At 42.7% G+C, this 13,881-nt stretch overlaps 1 protein-coding gene across 9 annotated transcripts in view; it reads left to right on the forward strand.

Moving 5' to 3' along the window:
• The window catches only part of Elmo1 (engulfment and cell motility 1), a 539,516-nt gene that overhangs the window by 247,625 nt on the left and 278,010 nt on the right, over positions 1–13,881 (forward strand). For all 9 annotated transcript variants that reach the window (XM_076572972.1, XM_042278256.2, XM_016007341.3 and 6 more), the window contains one exon: positions 12,806–12,910. In XM_076572972.1, coding sequence (XP_076429087.1) covers positions 12,806–12,910 — 105 coding nt within the window. The remainder of the gene's footprint in view (positions 1–12,805; positions 12,911–13,881) is intronic.

Genomic DNA, 13,881 nt, shown 5'->3' on the forward strand with positions numbered 1-13,881 from the left:
TGTGTGTATACACATATGGAAGTCAGAGGACAATAGAGGGGATAGTGTGTCTTATGTGTGCATGTGTGTGTGTATACACATATGGAAGTCAGAGGACAATAGAGGGGATAGTGTGTCTTATGTGTGCATGTGTGTATACACATGGGGAAGTCAGAGGACAATAGAGGGGATAGTGTGTCTTATGTGTGCATGTGTGTATGTATACACATATGGAAGTCAGAGGACAACTGAGGGGATTAGTTCTCAGTCTACTATGTGGGTCCCAGGGATACAACTCGGATCCTAAGTCTTGGTGGCAAGAACCTTTACCCACTGAACCATGTCCCTGGCCCCAAATATATGGATTTTTTTTTTTTGATGAAGGATTCTATTTTAAAATTTTTATTTCATTTTTTATCATGTGTATATGTATAGGGCTGGGTATTAACATGTGAATGACAGTGCCTAGGTTGTCTAACAGAGGTAATTGGATCCCGTAGAGCTAGAATTACATGTGGCTGTGAACTGCCTCATGTGGGCACTGGGCACTGAACTCAAGTTCTTTGCAAGAGCATTGTGTGTTCTTAAGCTGTCTCCCCAGCCCCTAGATGAAGGGTCTTTTTCATATGCTCACAAGATGTAAATTGTGTGTAAGTGCATATGTTTATGTATGTATATGTGTGCATGTCAACACCTCCTTGAACTTAATGCCCACTAAGTCCTAACTCATTTATGAGTAGATACAGACTTTCCTAGGCTGTGGAACATACCCAGGAGGTAGGTTCCCTTAGTGGCAGTGGTAATTGGAGACAGTCTACAGTTCAAGTGAACCAGATTCATTGTCCAGCAGTTCAGTTTGAAATGATCAAGGAGACACAAAGCTGGGTCTGAGAGGCAGGAGGTAGCTGGTGGGTAAAGAGACTTAGAGAGGTCTGCAGAGGTTCCAGAGAGTTCAGGCACACAAGGATGAACCTTCCATCGAGAGAAGGAGTTAACAGGCTACTGTGAGGGGAAAGAGTGGGGCCTGCATCTTCAGCACCATCCCGAGTGTTTCTTTCCTGAGGATCCTTTGTGAATTACTCCAAGAATCAAATTTTAATGATGAGGAACTGGGTTCTCATGAATTATTCTTAAGCCAGATTTCCCTTGTTCTGTAGAGGTGTGCTTAAATTTCTAAAGATGTTTTTACATTTCTCTGATTAACTCTTTTCTTGCTTCCCACTTTCTGAAGTCCCTTTGAACCTAAGTTAGGGGAAAAAACAAAGTAACTGTGACTTTGTGGAAGTCTCAAGTCCTGACCCTCATCTGGAAGATCAGACTAGCATTGCCCCTTTTCTAACCCTGTCTCATTGGGGACTTGGAGGGTTATCTGAAATCCTGAATTCAGAGCCTGACATGGTGCCTCTCACTCTCGGTGCCCAAACAGGTCAGTGATGTTTCTCTCCTCATCACGTTTGCTGTCTTTCCCTCTACAATGAGACAGGCTGCCTCCTCTGTTGTCATCCTACCGAGGTTGTTTGTTCAGCCCACTCTGGCCCAAGAGTCCTTCTGTAGTCGAGGCCTGTTAGAAACCTGTAACATCCCCTTGCTTTCCACCTCCCCAATATGCTGCCATTATAGTCATGAGCTATCACCAGCAAAACTATAAATTCTTACTGAATTTGATGGAGAGAGAAAGGGAGGGAGGGAGGGAAGAAGGAAAAAGAGAAAAAGAGAGAGGGGGGAGACACTAATCTACGGGGGAACTGTGAGGTCAAATACTTTGAAGAGCCTCATTATCCAAAATGAGTGAAACCTAGAGGTGTGAGATATGTGAGCTGCCCTAACTCCAAATGTGTGTTCTGCCTGGAACAGCCATGGCAGAAAAGATGCTGCGTATCCCAGTACCTGATACAGGACATGGAGGGTTCCAACTATGTCATCAAGGACAGAGATTTCCACCTCTCTTTATTTTGTTATGGTAGCTTTAGAACAGTGCTGATTATTAAAGAATTCGATTGTTTTGTAGTTTACATTTCAGTTTTGAATTAAGAAGTACGTTTCAAAGCCTGTGTTGCTGAATTTCATTTCAGTACACCTGCATGATTAGAAGCTTTAAAAAATACACATAAATATATTTGGGGAATATACTGTGAGATTTAACATAATTCTTTTGAATTGTGAGATTGAGGACTTTTGTTCTTTTTTGTTCTTACTCATTTCTCTATTTTTTTTAAAAAAATAAGAAACCTGAGTTGTCTTGATAAAGAGAAAATTCTTCTAGTTTTTGATCTGACCTTTTGAATTTGTTTTTAATAACGTTCTTATTTATTCTTAGAACATTTCACAGTTTTGTACAATGAATTTTGATCACATTCATTTCCCACTAACTCCCTCCAACTCCTTGTGGTGTCCCTACCTCATCTCCATCCCAACTTCATGTCCTTCCTTTCTATTATTAGTAACTCCAAGTCCAATTAGTAATGTCCAGTGGGCATGGACAACTTACCAGCTCCCACATTCCCAAAGGAGAGTGGCTCTCCCTCCCTCAGCAGCCATCAGTTGATTCTTTGCCGAGGGTAGAATTTTCCCAATCTCTTCTGAATTTTGACTGGCATGATTGTGTGTAGAGATTCCCAACTGCTGTGAGCCTATGTGCAATGGCCACGCCATGTCTAAAAGCCAGTATTTCACAGCTCTCCTCTCCCTCTCAGCTCCGACTTCCTTTCCATTCACTCTTAGGTGATGTTCTCTGAGCCTTGGCCGAGCTGAAGTTGATACGGATGACCCACCCACAGCTGAACACTTGCAGTTATTTATATTTAGTACTTTGACCAACTCTGAGTCTCGGAACTAATCATTACCTTGTATGTAAAGAAGCTTCTCTGATCAATTTGGGGACAGAACAGATGTATGAGAATAAACTTAAATATTTAGAAGACATTTTGACAGCATGAACACTTAGGGAAAAAGAAAAACCACTAGCAGGCTATCCCCTAGGGCCTTTGATCTCCCTTGTCATGGGTTTCTGGCCAATTTAAGGTGTCAGACATCTCTCCTTTGGAACAGACTTCATGTCCAATCAGAAAGCAGTTGTTATCCCCACAACTGTCCTACCATTATTGCCCCAGTGGACACAACTTGCCAGGCAGATCAGTATTATAGTATTCAAGGTCCATTGCTGAGTAAGATGATGTCTTTTCTCCTGGCACCTTCTGGCAAGGAGAGAGTTTCCTGGTCAGATCAAGCTTGTTTTCTCTATGTCTTGCATCCCAGTGAGTGGCGTCTTCAACAAAAAGGGCTTACCTTGTAGTTATGGTAGGTAACCAAGAGCAACAGCAATAGCTTGTGTTGTTTGGGTGCCTCTGGAGCCTCCCTAACCAATAGCATGTAGAGAGGTATCCTGTCCCTGGCTGGGAGATTTTTAGTTAATAACCCCTGTCTTCTGGGATCAGCATGGTCCACCCATGTAGAGTACTTTTGTTCAAACTACTTTAAAATATATATTTTAAAATGAACATATAAACTAATTTCCATATGGTTTCTTTATGTTTCTTTAGCTTTGGATAACCCACCCGATACTCTTTCTTCTCTGCTATCCCCATATCTACACTTAAATCTTCACCCCCAAGAGCGACTACCTTCCTTCCACATCACCTGTAGCCCCTCTACCAATTACATTGTTCCCCCAGGTTCGAGGTGCATCGATTTCCATACAGCTTCATTTTAAAGTAGTTCTTGAGCCCTGCCCTGTTCCCACTCAACCAGAAACATCAGGCTTTACCCAGCCTCTGGGAGATTCTGAAGTTCCTTCGAGTTTGAGAATTACTGATTTGGAAAAGTGGTTCTCAGTGTCTTTGGGGCATCGTAATCATGTGTGAGTTTTAAGAATCTAATTGCTTGGCTCCCAGTTAGTGTCTCACTAATTTGGGATATAGACGGCACATTGGGATTTTTTAACAGCTCCCTAGTGAATTTCCAGCTATATTCCAGCCCTACAGAGCTTGATGAAATATCATGCACTTAGTACTCCTGAGTGGGGAGGTGAGGTGAGAGGCATATTGTTTCCAGCTCCTGCATGACCCTCCTTCCCCCTGGAGAATATGCCCTTCCACTGCCTGATTAAACAGTGTCTGTGAATGGGGCATTTCCTATGCTAAATGAATATTCACTCAATGTGATTTGTTTTGAAGGTTGCTTATAATGCTATATTTTGTTGAACAAATGTAGACACTCATATAGCACAAATATTAACTCCTAAATCCTCCAAGGTTTTCCCCATGATATGACATCTGGCAGGCATTATTGTAATCATCTCTTTATTATCCACACTAATGAAGTACTAGCATGGCATTGGTAATTGAAAAACACTGATCATTTAAAAATCATTCAGGCTATTACCAGCTCTGCTTCCCCAACCAGGAAGCACGGAAGAGTAGGAAATATTGACCGATTACCATTTCCCATCAAGGTGCTAATGCATACTATTTCTCTTAGAAAACGGATAAATAAGAGCCTTCTAAATGCTAATCCCCTTTTCTGAACAAATGCATTTTTAAATGAACAGCTTAAACATACAACAGGTGAACAGCATATGTGCTACTGTTGAACCAGTGAGTTAAATGTGGTGTGATGTATGTTGTATGTGATTCAGGATATTGGGAGGCCTGTGTAACTGGAGATGAGCTATTGTACCCTCCGCTAGGTCTTAAAGTGAGGTCTCCCAGCCAGCAGCAGGTATATCACTTAAGAATTTGTTAGAAATGCAAGTTCTTGACTCAGACGCTGCTAACAAATTGGACTCTGACAATGAGTCCAGCAGTCATTGCTATTGTAAGCCCCATGGGGGATCCCAAGGCCTGCTAGTGTTTGACCACTACTGTCTTCTACTCCAGGGTGTTCAGTGTAAGGGGCTGGCCTGGGTTGTAGATACACAGTCCAGCTGTCTAGTAACTGTCTAGTAACTGGGGTGTATGGACCCAAAGTAGGTCTAGAGATCCTCTGGAGCTTGTAACCCCTAGGATGTATTGATGAAGTAGTTCAGCTGAAAATTTTACATGTGGGCAAGAAGATACTCAGATGCCACAGGCCCAGGTACCAAAGTGTATGTACTGAAGGTACTCATGCTAAAGCAACTTGCTCTGTTTCCAGCTGGTGATTACATTGTTCTCAAAGTGTAGACTCTGGTGCTTTAGCAAAGGAAGCAGTCATTCGGTTCTCCATCCCCTGGGACTTGAGAGCTGTCTGTTGTGATTCACAGAGCACCACTTCCTCAGGAGCTAACAAATGGCATTTTAGAAGAATGTACAGAGGTGCACAGGCTTCGCAGTAAAACAAGGGGAAATTTCAGGCTATTCATCAAAGCCTTATACCTTCCTTTCAAGACAGGTGGGAAAAATAACATGGAAAAGAAAAAAGAAATCTATACACAGAGTATCACATCAGTGAGGAAGGAGTGGTCCAGCTCTTGGCTTTGCTGAGATCTCAGCATATCGTGTGTGTGTGTGTGTGTGTGTGTGTGTGTGTGTGTGTGTGTGTGTGTGTGTGTAGAAACTTTCAAATATTTACACATATACTTACACATATTTAGGCCCGTAGTTCCATTACTTTTCTTGTTATCACAAATCCATGGATACAAAATGATTTCACTCACTATTAAACAACAGAAACTAAAATACTACTTCAGGAAACTGAGAATATTATACCTGAAATCAGACAGAGAGAACAGTTCACCCATCTACAAAATAGAATATTTTCTACCTAAAGTGCACTGATGTTTCTTTTTGTTTTTTTAAGACAGGTTTTCTCTGTGTAGCCCTAGCTGTCCTGGTACTCACTCTGTAGACCAGGCTGGGCTTGAATTCACAATCTGCCTGCCTCTGCCTCCCGAGTGCTGGGATTAAAGACATGTACCACCACCACTGCCCAGGTGGGTCTTTCTTTTTCTCTCTCTTTCTTTCTCTCTCTCTCTCTCTTTCTTCTTTCTTTCTTTCTTTCTTTCTTTCTTTCTTTCTTTCTTTCTTTCTTTCTTTCTTTCTTTCTCTCTCTCTTTCTCTTTCTTTTCTTCCTTCTTTCCTCCCTCCCCCACCCCCCTCTCTCTCTGCAGTAATGTTTCTTAATTAGAACAAATCATTGAATAATCAAAAGCAATTTTCTAATTGGCTTCTGTGTAGCAAGAGCCTATTTGTTTGAGACCAATAGGACATTGAAAGTTTTGTCTGTAACGGGATCTGGGAGGGATGGAGACATTATAGCTAAATAGGATGCACCACAGGCCCATTCTGCCTGAGAATAATGCGGCTTCAGAAGAGCTGACAGTTAGGGACTGGGTATCTTTGTGAAATTTGCAGCAATGTCAGATTGGTCAGCATCTTGACAACACAAGATTTGGCCTCAAGTCTGCACCCTGGGTTTGCCCTCTGCCTCTGATAGACACTGGCTCTGAAACTGATGAGCTATTCTAACTGTCAGTGCCTCTGTTTCCTTTCCGTCAAAAGAAGATTTAACCTCTTAGACCTGGTGAAGGTTTGATGAGGACTAAGACGTAGCATTTAAAGGACATTTTGCACAAAATGTGCAGCATGATGAGTGATTTTATTATATACCAACTGGCTACATGGTACTTTAAAGGAACTCTAAACATCAATTACATTCAGCCTTCCGCATCCATGGGTTCCTCACCCACAGATTCAACCAACCATTTATTGAAAATACTTGAAAGAAGTTTTTTCTGTACTGAAAAAAAGTTTATCATTATTTTTTGCTTATCATTATTCCTTAACAATACATTATAAAATCACTTCATAGCATTAGCATTATATTAGATAATACAAGTAGTCCAGAGGTGACTGAATTTAGAGAATTTGCTTAGGTTTATACAGCTCTATGCTATTTTAGAAGAGGGACATAAGTATTCTGAGATATTGTTGCCTAGAGAGGATCTGTAACCAGTCTCCTATGGACACGGGACAATTGCTCTTTTCTTCCTGCTTCTCTCCCTCCCTCCTTCCTCCCTCCATCCCTCCATCCCTCTCTCCCTCCCTCCTTCCATTCTTCTCTTTCACTATAAGGACTCTCTGAATACCAGAGAATATTCTATTTAATAGGCACATTATATGACCAAGAAAGAATGTGATCAGTGGGAGAAAGCTTCAAGGGGCCTAGTTGGCAATACTTTTAATGGGTTGTTAGAATTAGATTCAGAATTCAGAGACGTTATCTTCTTTTCACTTGAATACATTACCCTTATTACAAGGGATTGAACCCAGGGCCCCATGTATGCTAGGCAAGCATTCTACCACCCAGGTACATCCTTAGTCCTCCATAGGTTTTTCTCTTTGAGACTGGTCCTTACTAATTTGTTCAAGATGGCTTTGAATTCCCTCCATTGCCCAGACAAACCTTAAACTTGGGATCCTCCTGCCTCAGCTACCTGAGTAGCTAAGATTACATGACCAGCTTGATTTCTTTTGTGTTTATTGTTGGAGTAGATGAATAGGCTAATACTCGAAATTCTGAAATGAATATTGTGTTTTGTTGTCTTTTGTATCTGTCTGCCTTGTTGGCTAGTCCATGCTACATGGTAGCTAATCGTGGATTCTGTGAAATAAGCCCCCTTTAGTCCAAATGCTAGCAGCACCAAAGTAAGTGAGTCCAGCTTCTAAATTGGGAAGGGAAAAATGTAGGAATAGTAGGTGGTGGAGGTATGGTGTCCAAAGAAGATGTTACCAAGTCTTGGCCAAAGCTGTACTTTGAAATCCTGCGCAGGCTTCTGGAGGCATCTAGCCACAGTTTCCTATGAGTCCCACACAGGTAGCAGTGGCATCTGCTTGATGAGATGTGGTGAAATTTAGTGCACACAGAGTTCAAGATAGCGATAGCACCTTAACCTACTCAGTAAGTAGCAGTCCTTGTGATGCCACCCAGCTCAGGAAAATCGGGTGCATCAGAGTATTAGTTTGTCTACACGGGGCACATTCTACTATTTTTTTTATGTAACTTTTTTTGATTCCCTGTGGATTTCACATCATGCAGCCTGATCCCACTCTTCTCCCTGTCCCTTTGCATCTGCCCTCTGCCTTTGCAATCTTCCACTCAAAATCAAACAAAATAAAATCTGAAAGAAAAAAAGAAAAATCTAGTCATGGAAGCTGTAGTGTGACAGTGAGTCACACAGTATATCTTTTAGTCCATACATCTTACTTTCAAGTGTTCATTACAATGAGTCATTGGTCTGGTTTGAGGCCTCTGGTTTCTGCTACACAGTATTGATACTGGGCACTCACTGGGACTCTTCTTGGGTATCTTGTTGTTGTCCCCTGTCATGTAGATCCTGGAACGTTGGGTCTGCAGGACTGGTCCTTTCATGTGCTTCAGCAGATCTTAGATGGGGCAGATGTTTGGATGAGCCAACTCATAGCCCTGGTTCTGGGCTTGGGCAGTTGCTGGGTTGGTAAGCCTGCCAGCTCTCTCTCATCCTCAATAACCAGGGTGAGCTCTCCAGCACCACCTGGGCTTGGCCAGTTCTCCTGTTCTCACACCCCTGGGACTGACTCACTCACACCTACACTACCAGAGCCAGCTCCACTGTGTTGCCGAGGGGAGGTGCAGGGGGCATTGATGAGTGCTGCAAGAGGTAGGGTCAGCTCTCTTGCTCTAGTGACCTCAGGGACAGCTTTCCTACCTGTCACAGGCAGTGAGAGATGGGGCAGAGGTCTTCTCCCCCTCACCCACACCACCATATGGCAGATGAGGGGGACGGCCAGATCTCTCACCTCACATTCTTAGGGACAGCTCATCCATGCCCCTGTCAATGAGGTCAGCTCTACTGTGCTGCCCAGGCAAAGGGCAGGGCCTGCTCTCCCTCGTGCTGCAGCTGGTGAGGGGCAGGATCAGCTCTCTAGCCTGCCACAGGTGGCAAAGGGAGAGGGGGAGAGGGCATCACTCCTTTGCCCTCACCATCACATGGCAACAAGGGGTGCAGGGTGAGCTCTTCCACTTTCGTGACCTCAGGGAATGTTCACCCACAACCATGCCAGCAGGACCAGCACGACTGTGCTGCTGAGGCAAGGTGCAGGGCCTGCTTTCCCTAGTCCTGCAGCTGATAACGGTCGGGGCCAGCTCTCCTGCCTGCAGCAGGTGGCAAGGGGTGAGGTGGGAGAGATCGTTTGCACCACCATATGACAGACAAGAAGGGCAGGACCAGTTCTCCCGCTCTTACACCCTCAGAGTCAGCTTGCCTGTTTCCTCTCAAACAGGGTAATAGGGTCCGCTCTGTTATGCTGCCCAGGCAAGGTGCAGGACCTGCTCTTTCACCTGCTGCAGCTGATGAGGGGCAGAGCCAGTTTTCCCTAGTGCCGCAGCCAGTGAAGGGCAGGGCCAACTCTGTGCACACTATCCTCTCAGCCTTTGGTGGTAACAGGAGCTTTGGGCATCAGCTCTGACCACAGCTGCAGCGGGGCCCAGGCCCATACATCACTGTGACCCTGGGTAGCAAGAAGGCCATCCACCTTGGCCTGCTCCTCACTGCCCCTTCACCTCTTGGGAGCTGCCTCTTTCCACAGGACACAAACTGTTCTCTCTCTGTCTCTCTCTCTCTCTCTCTCTCTCTCTCTCTCTCTCTCTCTCTCTCTCTCTCTCTCTCTCTCTCTCCACCCTATATTTGCTCACCATCATAGAGACAAACTGCCTGGTGCCACAAGGCACCAGGTGGGCCCATGCTGTCTCCTCTTGGCCCTAGGCAGAGAGCTCAGGGCAGACGTGTGGATCTTTGTCTCCTACTCAGTCTCCACATTCTACTATTTTTTGCTAAATAACTAAAATCATTGAAATCTCTATTAGGTTATTTCCTGTACTTTGATTTTTTTTTAAATTGGATATGAGTTGGACCCTCTCACTCCAATAAATATCAAATTAAGACAGAGCTGGCTTTGGAAAGCTAGTTCAGTGATTAATAATTTGTACTTCTCTTTCTGCAGCCAGAATTCAGTTCCCTACACCATATAAGGCAGCTCATAACCAGCTGCAACACCAGCTCTAGGAGTTCCAATGCCTTCTTCTGTCCTCTGAAGGCACCTGCACTCACAGGTGCACAAACCCACACACGGATATAGACAAAGACATATAATTTAAATAAAACAAGACTGAGCTGCACTGTATTTGATGTGCCAAATGATTTTTTGTTACATTAATTTCATGAGCTAGGTACATCTTTCTCATCAGTAGTTAATCCTCGGTATTTTAAAAGCTTTCCAATGTTTTATCAAATGAATCAGGATGGAATGTCATAATAACATCTAAACTATTGTGTTAATGCAGTCCACTGAATGCACATGACGAACCAGCTGCTTTGAAATAGGAGTTCTGGGCTACAGACAGAACCATTCTTCCAGAACTTTAGATCATCTTCACCAGTTCTTAAATAAAACTTGAGGTCATCCTGAGAAAGACAAGTGACATGAACTCTTATTCAAATGAACACATTATTCAAATGTGAAAAATTGTGGGTGGTTTGAACCTTGAAGCAGTGAGTAAAAAAAGGCTTTCTTATACTAAAGTCAGAAAGAATCACTATCAGCCAGAATTTCCCTAACAAAACAAAGATTTAAGCTGTTTATTAGAAAGTACTCAGAGGTTAAATGAAATTAATTGCTTCATGCAAATTATATAGATTTTTAAAGGAGGTCTAGATTGACAGGAAGACAAAAATGCCACCATATTTGATTATTTGGATTATGACTTTTAATTTTTCTTTTCTTTTTAATTTTTTTCTTTTATAAAAAATAGATTCTTTCTTATACAATACATCCTGCTTATAGTTTCTCCTCCCTTGACTCCTCCCAGTTCCTCCTACTTCCCCTCCCCTCTAGACCCACCCCCTTTCTGTCTCTCATTAGAAAAGAACAGATTTCTAAGAGAAAACAACCAGACATGACTAAACAAAATATAACAAGATAAAGCAAAACTATCATATGGAAACTGGACATGGCAACCCAACAGGAGGAAAAGAGTCCCAAGAACAGGCTCAAGAGTCAGAGACCCACTTGTTCTCACAGTCAAGAGGCCCACGAAAATACTAAGCTAATAGCTGTAATATACATGTCGAGGACCTGGTGCAGACACATGCAGGCCCTGTGCTTGCTGCTTCGGTCTCTGTGAGCTCATGTGTGCCTTGCTCTGTTGATTCAGAGGGCCGTGTTCTTCTGGTGTCCTCCATCCCCTCTGACTCTTACACTCTTTCCACTTCCTCTTCTGCAGGATTCCCTGACCTATGAGGGATTTGATGGAGACGTTCAATTTAGAATCTCTCTCTCTCTCTCTCTCTCTCTCTCTCTCTCTCTCTCTCTCTCTCTCTCTCTCTCTTTCGTCTGGCTGTGGGTCTCTGTATCTGTTCTCATCTGCTGCCGAAGGAAGCCTTTCTGATGATGACTGGATAAGGCACTGATCTCTGAGTCTAGCAGAATATCATTAGGAATTATTTTATTGATTTTTATTTTATTTTTAGATGATAGTGTTTGGATTTACTCTGGGTTTCTGGACTATCTAATCTCAGGTGCTTGGTTACCCAAGCAGTCATGGGCGTAGGTTCCCTCTCGTGGCATGGACATTAGGTCAAATCAGACATTGGTTGTCTGCTCCCAGAAGTTCTGTGCAAATTTTCTACATTAGCAGATAGCATTGTGTGATTTTTATCACATACAACATGGGGTTCTGAAGTAGTTAGACATTGTGGAATATTAACTCTAGTGACTTAACAAATCCATTATCTCATATAACTGAATTTATATGGTGGAGCAAGATAACCATTTTCATGATTCTTATTTAACATAGTACTTGAAGTACCAACTGGAACAGTTAGGCAAGAGAAAGAAAGTCATTTACATTGGGAAAGAAGAAGTCAAATTATCTGTGTTTGAAGACGGCACCATCCACCATCTGTGGGAGAGAATGATGGTGACAAGACACCCATGGCCACCAAACCTGCTAATACTAAGTGAATTCTGCCAAGTTCAAGGTTATAAAGCCAGTATACAAAATCAGTATTGCTGTACAGCAGGAACAGATTATCTCTGACAGTCTTTTCTTTTTTTCTTTTTTATATTAAAAAAGAAAAAAAAAACCCACACTTTCCTTGAATTTATTCACCATTTAGTTCAATGTAGTTTGGGCTGGCTTCGGTGACTGATGGAGGAGAGCAGATAATTCAGGTTTCAACCTCTCATAGGCATATTTGTATTAAGCCATCACCATGCTGTGCATGATAACTGACATGCTAGATACCCTTCTTGAGGGCAAGCAGATGTCAGAACCCTGTGCACATCTATACTCTTCCCACTGCCTATACTTAGAGACCTAGCTAACCCTGGACAGTTCACAAACCTGCTGAGAGGCATGATTATATCTGGCCTCATATACAAGTGTGACAAAGTTAAGACATGGGTGGGTTGTGGCTTCCTGTGGTCAGCTTCTGTCATAAGTCACAGAACTGTGGCTTCTCTCCACAGCTCCTCTGTTGAGTGCCATTGGCTTCACTTCAGGATAACCACCATAAATATAACTCACTCATTAATTTCTTTTTCTTAATATGTTACTTGTCTAATCTTATATTTGATCTCTAACTGGGCCTCCTAACACCATGCATAAAAGCTGTTTATTATTTTTTTCTGAACCTGAAGAGCTGGGAGAATTCCCCTCCATGTTTATTGGCACAGAGACAAGCAATGGCATCACTTTGGATTATTTGGCATTCACCTCGTGCTGCTTTAGTCCTGAGGAGGATCTCAGTTCTCTTGTGGTTGGTGACATCTGCTGAAGAATTAACAGTGAAAACATTCTGTTCTCCTCACAGAACCATGTCAATCCTGCCATGGACTTCACACAGACTCCTCCTGGGATGCTGGCTCTGGACAACATGCTGTATTTCGCTAAGCACCATCAGGATGCATACATCCGGGTAAGTGTGCTGGTTCTTCTCAGATATTGCCAGTGTCCTATGGTTTTCAAACCTACGCACAGAAGGAGATTGTTATTAGATGAGTCACCCAGTGGATTTTTTTTTACCACTGGTAAACTAAAGAAATGAAATTTGTAGCACGAATCTTAAAAGGTCTTATTAATAAAAACAAGCCCAGAGCCAGGTATTGGGGTGAACACTGAAAGATCAGAGAAACAGAACAAGCCACAGCCACCTCACCTTGCCAATTCCTCAGCTGATCCTGTTTCCTCAGACTGGAAGCCTCTAAGTCCTCATCCAAATGGATCTCAGCTGAACTGCTGCTCAGAAGCCTAAAAGCTTAACCAGGCTCTAGTTCCTGGTCCTCATGTCTTATATACCTTTCTGCTTCCTGCCATTACTCCCTGGGATTAAAGGTGTGTGTCATCATGCCTGGCTATTTCCAGTGGGACATTGAACTCACAGAGACCCAGACAGATACCTACCTTCGGAATGTTAGGATTAAAGGTGTGTGCCATCATTTTCTGGCCTCTATGTCTGTCTCGTGGCTGTTCTGTTCTCTGACCTCAGATAAGTTTATTATGGTGCACAGTATATTGGGGAACACAATACCACCACAGAAATTGATCAAGGAGCTAAAATAAGGATGCTTAACTTTTACCTTTTTTTTTCCATTTATTTAAGCATAAAGTTAGTACTGGGAAATGATTCTATAGTTTAATATTGAAGTATGTTAAAAACTATTAAGTAACAAAAGGAACAGAAATGAACTGCATATCCAAATCTTGCAAAACCTCAAATTTGGTGGAGAGCCCCTTTAGACTTATTCCTGTGGTTGGAAAGAGGCCCAGGATCCTTACTGCTACATTGCTTCCTTTCAGTCTAATGTTAAGAGATACAATTAAAAACAAAACAAAACAAAAAGCACAAATAAAGAGTAAATGGGGGAGTTGTGGAGAGGAATCTTCCCA

This window comes from Peromyscus maniculatus, chromosome 5 (assembly GCF_049852395.1).
Source record: "Peromyscus maniculatus bairdii isolate BWxNUB_F1_BW_parent chromosome 5, HU_Pman_BW_mat_3.1, whole genome shotgun sequence".
NCBI classification, from domain to species: domain Eukaryota; kingdom Metazoa; phylum Chordata; class Mammalia; order Rodentia; family Cricetidae; genus Peromyscus; species Peromyscus maniculatus.